The sequence below is a fragment of the Cnephaeus nilssonii genome, assembly GCF_951640355.1.
Source record: "Cnephaeus nilssonii genome assembly, chromosome: 3".
Classification (NCBI taxonomy): Eukaryota; Metazoa; Chordata; class Mammalia; order Chiroptera; family Vespertilionidae; genus Cnephaeus; species Cnephaeus nilssonii.
In genome coordinates this window covers 31,174,300-31,181,335 of record NC_137074.1, presented here as the reverse complement: position 1 = coordinate 31,181,335, position 7,036 = coordinate 31,174,300, and the positions used below count along the sequence as shown (strand labels likewise).

Sequence of the window (7,036 nt, the reverse complement as noted above, 5' to 3'; positions counted from 1 at the left end):
CCCCCTGCTTTCTCTCTGATCGCACGGACTGCCTGCAAGATGGCGCCGGTGAGTGTGCGCCGTGTCGCCGCGATCGTCTTCCCCCAAAGTAGACCCCTTAGGCATCCGGAGCGTTGGGGTTGTCTCCTTGGAGATAAGGGGAAGTAGGAGAGTAGGCTGCGTCAGGAAAACAACCTACATGTTAAGGCGCTAAGTCCTCCCGAGATGACCGACACGTGGTCGGTGGAGTTCGAGCTGGGCCCGGCCTTGGCTTGGGATGGCCGAGCGAGCGCAGGGCAGGAGGCGCCTCGGTGAGCGGGCCAGTGGCACAGGCAGCATGGGGCCATGTCCTTTCTCCCCGCGCTGGGTCATGTGGGTGCCGCCCTGTCTGTCCGCACCGTGGAGGAAATGGGGGTGCCGGGAGGGACTGACGGCCTGAGCGCGGCGGGAGCTCCGAGGCAGCCCCCGTGACAAAAGAGAACTTGAAACCAAGTTGCGGAAGAAGTGTGTTCTCATGAAGGAATTGTTTTAAAGGCACAGATCACGACTATTGGGTAAATATAAAAGGAATGTGCTTTCAAACACTTACCTTATAATAAGGGAACCAGGAAGATGTTCAAGTCGGTCCAGAGAGCATTTGAAAAGCTAGGTGTGTGTCGGGAATTTACTAAAAAAAAATATTAGGGTGATACTGCTGGGTTATAGACAAAACTGGTGATGTCTGAGGGGGCCATCAACCCCCTGGTTAATCTGCTCCGCCGGACAGAAATTGTTTGCGTCTCCTGAATTAAATGCACGTTTTTTGGGCACAAGTTCCCGACTACTTACGGAAGCAAACTTGGTATCCGTTTGGGGAGATCTGATGTGGAAGTGTCATCCTCTGGTAAATACTGATTTTGTCTGTTTCACTCCATTGTCTGAATAGTGAGTAGCCATAGCACCATTTCACTTGTGTAACCTTGTTACGTGGCATTGGCCTAAAAGTGTTGGGCCTGAAAAAATTAAAGTTATACGTGTTTTTAAAGTTTAAAAAAAATACTGGCCAGACTAAAGGCCCCCCTCCTTGCTTCTGGCCTATAGCAGCATAAGGATTGGATTATGTGGGCCTGAAGGGTGCGAGCTCTGACTAGGGCTGCGCTGGTGCCCATCCGCAGTGGGGATGGCAGTGGTAGAGCGGCGCCCGTCCTGGAGAAAAAGGTGCCTGGCAATTTGAAATTGGACATCTGTGGTCTGGGAAATAATAAGGGCTGTAAAACTTTCCTTGATCATTTGAACAAAGTGTGCTCGGTTAGAGGTTCAAACACCAGGATGGGTGTTTCTAGCTTTCACTTGTAGTAGGAAGTGGATGGATCCTCTTAATCCTTTCCAGTTGTACAAGTAGGACTCTGTGGAATCTTCTAATGAAGGAAAGGAATAGTCAGTAGCTCACCATACACTTTCGACCTTTGAGTTTTGCATTTGGGAGACAACTTGTATGACGTATGACAGATTTCCATCAGATTTCACCAAAACTTGGTTTAAGTCAAGTTAAGGGGTGTACCCTCCTTCCGGCAGCCCTGTTAAAAAGGAATAACCCGATTGATGATATCGGCAGTTTGTTTTAGAATTTTACACAATTTCATATAATCTTGTGGCATAGTGTACATCATTGCACTGATAAGATTTTTAAAGTTTGTAAATAAAGTGACTAAGTTGTTTTCGAGAGTCATGATTATGTTTACATTCTGTAACAGAAAGTCAAGAAGCCTAAGAGGACAACCTGGAAGTTTGGTTTGGACCTGACTCATCCAGTAGAAGATGGCATTTTTGACTCTGCAAATTTTGTAAGTATCTCTCGACTCAGTTTGTTTTTTATCAATGTAGAGTTCGTAATAATTACTGAGTATATAATATTTGATTTTAACCTAAGCTCTATTCCTAGGGTACCTTCCCTAGTGAATATCTAGGGTTTTCTTCCCTAGTTTTGCACTTTTTCTGTTTTAAAATAGGAACAGTTTCTACGGGAGAAGGTTAAAGTCAATGGGAAAACTGGAAATCTTGGGAATGTTGTTCACATTGAACGCTTCAAGAATAAAATCACAGTTGTTTCTGAGAAACAATTCTCTAAAAGGTTAGTATTTATTTTCCATAATATTTTAGTGAAATTATGGTAATTGTGGAATGTTTTATGGAATATGTAATCCTAGTATGCTCTTCATATGTAAGAATAGATATGTTGTTGGTGTCAGTGAGACATATCAAAAGTGCTTTGAACTTCAATAAGGCCTATATGAATGGAAGATATATTTAGTGATAGTGACAGTGACTTAGGCTCTTGGACAGTAAGTGTAATTTATTGTGAAGTTATGTCCAGGCCCTTGTCCAGTGAATCATAGGCCCTGTGGTCCAATGTGTATATAAACTAATCGCTAGGGATTTGAGATAAAAGGAAATACCTGTCCTCGGGGATCTTACAGACATGTAGATAAATAGTATAAAATGTGATACTATAATGACAGTATTAAAAGATAGGGAGGGCACAAGAATTAGCAGAAAACCTGAGAATGAACATAGTGTTGCCAGTGGAGTGGGGTATTTCTGGCAAAGGGAGCAGTATTAACAAAGGGCAGAAAGGCTGGTGATGAAATTCAGCCAGGCTGAAAGCTTTTAATAACAGCCAGGTGTTAGTTTCAAGGCTGTGGGTAATCTTGTAAGTGGAACCTATTGACAGGTTACCTCTAATTGATGCAACATGGGATTGAGGTTAGAGATGGTGGTGGTGAAGGGAATGTTGATATTGTAGTACATGGTGCATTTGAAGAATGAAATTGTAAATTTAATTTAGAAATAATCTGATTGTGACAGTAAGATCGAAGAGGAAGCTGCTCTCCTGCATATTGGCTTCTAACATAAGCATACTCGTTTTAAGGAGGTGGGAGAATAAGGGTTTTGTAGAGTAAAAACTGATTGTAATTGGGGTTGAGAGGCTACCTTATTTGTATCCCTAGCAATCTTGCACAATGGTTAATACAAGCGAAGTATGTTGGGGGGAATTGGGAGCCTAAAAGGTGAAGGTAACAGTGCACGTCTTTAATGTAATAAGCCTTTACATAGTAGGTATTGTATTTCCTAATAAAATTCATGTTTTTGTTTTAAAGATATTTGAAATACCTTACCAAGAAATACCTCAAGAAGAATAGTCTTCGTGATTGGCTTCGTGTGGTTGCATCTGACAAGGAGACATACGAACTTCGTTACTTCCAGATTAGTCAGGATGAAGATGGGTCTGAATCTGAGGATTAGGTGAAGGCACCTTATATAGGCCTTTGCTTACTAATAAAACATATGAAGTGTACCAAGAGAAACATCTAGAAATGGATTTTATCAGTGAATAAAAAATGTAACACTGTTGAGCTTTTGTCTTTTATTTAAGTGTGTGCTGTTTATATGACAGTTTCTGTAAGCAGTATTTAAATAGCTTATAGCTAGTGGAATTTTTTCCAGGGTTTCTGAAATTTACTGATTTTACCAATGTCCACTGGCCAGGGCGTAAATCCATTTATATCCATTTTTTTATTTTTATGAACCATTCTTAAGTATCCACTTTTCATGTTACTTTTTCATTCCTGTGTGGCTGTGCTGTTTATTCAACCAGTTCCCTACTGATGGTCATTTGAGTTTCCAAATTGCTGTCCCTATAAATAGTGCTTAATTAAAAGCCTCGTGCAGATACTTTAATTATATTTGCCATTAAATTTTTGGAGTGGAATGCTAAAATTGAGACTCCTATAAAAGGAAAGGAATGTGTAATTTAAATAGATACTGCCATTTCCCTTCATGGGAACTTGATCATTTTTCTTTCCCACAGACTCACCAACAAGTTATATTGTCCAGTTTGAGTTTTTTGGTCTGATAGGTGAGACATGGCTTTCAGGATAGTGTTTGCATTTCTCTTGTAAGGTTGAGTGTAACCTGAAAGTGGTAGTGTCAATACCTCAGGTACATAGATGGGTTAGCCATCTGTATTTTTCCATGGGCAGCTTATATATCTATAGGATATTTTTTGTGGGATTCTATTTTTTAAAGCTCCTGTATTAAGGCTGTTAAACACTTATGATTAAGTTGCAGATTTTCTTTCAATTGGTCATTTGTATTTCCCTCAGGTCTGTGGTGGTTTTGGTTTGATTTGGTTTTGTTTTGTTGCTATAGCAGAATTCTTTTACTTTTATGCAATTAAATTTATTACTCTTACTGCTTCAGGATTTTGAGCTGTTAGAACAGTTTTCCTCTTTTCCATGTTACTGAATTCATTCATGTTCTAGTGTTTGTGTGATTTACCTTTTTTAGATTTAGATCTCTGTTCTATTTGGAGTTTACCATGCTTTGCAATTTAAGAAGTAGATCTAATTTTACCTTTCTTTTTCCCATGTTATACTACTTACAACATTAACCCTGATTCCAATGTACTCAATGTTTTGATTAATAATGATTTTCCTACTTACTTGGAAATCCTTGTTTGGGGTTATGCTGAAGAGCTTTAGTGTGTTGCTGTTTTTGTAAGCTGGGTGACTTAAAAGCCAGAAGGGCCACTTTTAAATAATACGTTGCAGTTTATAAAGTACTTTCCCTTCTCTTTTGATTCTTCAGCAGTGAGACAGAATATTAACTTCCCATTTTGCATATGAGGAAACCAGGTCTCAGACAAACTGGCTTGCCCAGGATCACACCATGCCACCACCTCTGTCTTCACCCAGTGCTCCTCCACCCTAGGGCTGTGCTACTACTATACCACACAAGGCCGTGGCCAAGCCATGATGCAGTCAGTGGAGGAGCATAGTTGAGTGTCCTAAGTCCTGCCTTTGCTACCTCATAGCTGTGTGACCTTAGACACCTTCACCCCTCTGGCCTCACTTCTCTGTATGTAAAGAAGAGTTTGGAAATAGATCAGTATTTGTCAAACTTTAGTAACTCCTTTGCCTCCTCTTGATAAACAGGTACCTCATGTTTCCCTGCCCCAGTTCTGATTTTCATCCCCATGATGTGGCTGATGCCTATATATCCCCTATCAGCCAAGGTTTTGTCTGGCTTTCTATTCTAAAATAAAGTAAAATTCAATTTTCTGAATATATAATGTTGAATGTATTTTAAGGCATAAACTCCCCTCTTCCCATGAGAGACATTTCTCTGAAGCTTTTTCCTGCTCTAAAGTTCTGATTCAAAGAACCAGGCTAGGAATCCGGGATCTCAATTATGATTGAATGTTTCTCCCAAGGGAGGGGCCCATTAACATACCACTGCTCTCTCCCTAGCTCTTGGAGTCCAGATGGTGTGAATTACACAGAGTCCACATGCTACAAATGTGTGTCATTGATTTCTGTTCTGTCTGGGCCTGTCCTAAAAGCTTATGAATGAGATGTGCTCTGCACTCAAGGACTGTACAGTTCTAGTGGGAGAGGCAAATGTGGGGACAATTTGAGGTAAGTGTTGTTAGTGCCACGATAGATACTTTGGAAGCACCTCTACCATAAGGAGAGGGAAAGAGCATCCAAGAAAGCCTTCTGGAAGAGGTGGCTGACCAGGGCTGTCTTTATGGAAGAGTGGAATTAATGGGTGAAAGGGATTCTAGGCTGAGGAGAAATGGTGATGGTTCCAACTCATTGAGGGCCTCTTATTTTAAAATCTACACACGTCTCATTTAATCTTTGCAGCTGTCCCTCAAGATAGCTATTTTCCTTTTACAAACTAGAAAACCAAGGGCTTAGAGTGTTAACAGAGTACACAGCTAATGAATTCCTAATAAGAATTTAAACCAAGGTCTGACTTCAGTGCTCATCGCCTTAATGTAAATGATTGCAAATTTCTCTCTGCTAGGCAATCTTTCCTTAGAGTGATACCCATACAATTGGCTCCAAGCCTTTCTCTTTTCCTGCCAGAGACCCATGAGCTAGCTTAATAGAGATTGTCTGGCACACATCTTTGCTGTAATTAAGTCAATCATGGGAGCTGTCCCCTGCTTTTTAGACACAGCATGGAAGAGTCCTTATTTCATCACTCCTATACTTTTATGCATGAAACAAGCTTTTACAATAGGACTTTTCACTCCCTTTTTAGCTGAGGTCCCCAAAACAAAACTAAAGGTGCCAAATAGTCCCACTTTCCAAGGTGAGATGTTTACAATCTGCAGGGCTTGTACAAGAGGTGCCCACGTTCCAGTTTGTCAGCCTTCGTTAACTACCTATTTCTAGGACAGAAAACGAAGATTCCTGCATGTTTGCTCATCCTGAGAAACTAAGGCTATAGGCACTGGCTGGGGCAGTTGACCTCCAGCAAAGCAATGAGAGGTGTTTCCACAGATGGAAGAAAGCACCAGTGGTTCCTCTGGACCAGATGTGGTCTATGGGAAAGGACCAGGCCTCGGTCAAGTGTTTGTTCACAGAAGAGAACTATTTGGAAGAGATAATGGGACCCTAAACAAAAACTGTGAAGAATAGACTATCAAATACTCAGGGCATCACTGTTAGAGCTAAGATTCTCAGTGATAAACCTTTGAGAAATGTATGCTTTGAGAAAGAAAAAGACCTGTACTTTCTTCTTGTCCAGAGAGCCACACCACCAAACTAGTTTTTTTTTTTTAATAGTAAGTATAGTTGACATACAATATTACATTGTTTCAGGTATATAACTTAGTGAATCAACATTTATATACCTTGTAAAGTACCACAATAAGTTTAGTAACTGTCACTGTACAGTTAAGTATTGACTACTATATTACCTATGTGGTACATTACCTCCCCATGACTTATTTTATAACTGCAATTTTGTACCTCTTAATCCCCTTCACCTTTTTTGCCCCTCCCATTCCTTCACCTCTGGCAAGTTTGTTCTCAGTGTCTATGAATCTCTGTTTTATTTGCTTGCTTTTTAGATTTCACATATAAGTAAAATACTGTATTTGTCTGTCTGACTTATTTCACTCAGCACAATACCCTCTAGGTCCATTCATGTTGTCACAAATGGCAAGATCTCGTTTTTCAGAAAGAGTAATAATCCATTATATATAATATATATTTTTTATATA

At 40.4% G+C, this 7,036-nt stretch overlaps 1 protein-coding gene across 1 annotated transcript; it reads left to right on the top strand.

Annotated features, from left to right (window-relative positions):
• RPL22L1 (ribosomal protein L22 like 1) lies at nt 1-3,369 on the top strand. Its single transcript, XM_079762883.1, has 4 exons — nt 1-48; nt 1,713-1,802; nt 1,968-2,089; nt 3,117-3,369. The coding sequence occupies exons 1-4, from the start codon at nt 40-42 to the stop codon at nt 3,259-3,261; spliced, it is 366 nt and encodes a 121-aa protein (XP_079619009.1). The 5' UTR covers nt 1-39; the 3' UTR covers nt 3,262-3,369.
• Nucleotides 3,370-7,036: the final 3,667 nt, after the last annotated feature.

Coding starts and splice junctions, on each gene's coding strand:
- RPL22L1 (XM_079762883.1), top strand. Junction 1,803..1,967: donor TTTTTGACTCTGCAAATTTT/GTAAGTATCTCT, acceptor GTTTTAAAATAG/GAACAGTTTCTACGGGAGAA. Junction 2,090..3,116: donor GAGAAACAATTCTCTAAAAG/GTTAGTATTTAT, acceptor TTTGTTTTAAAG/ATATTTGAAATACCTTACCA.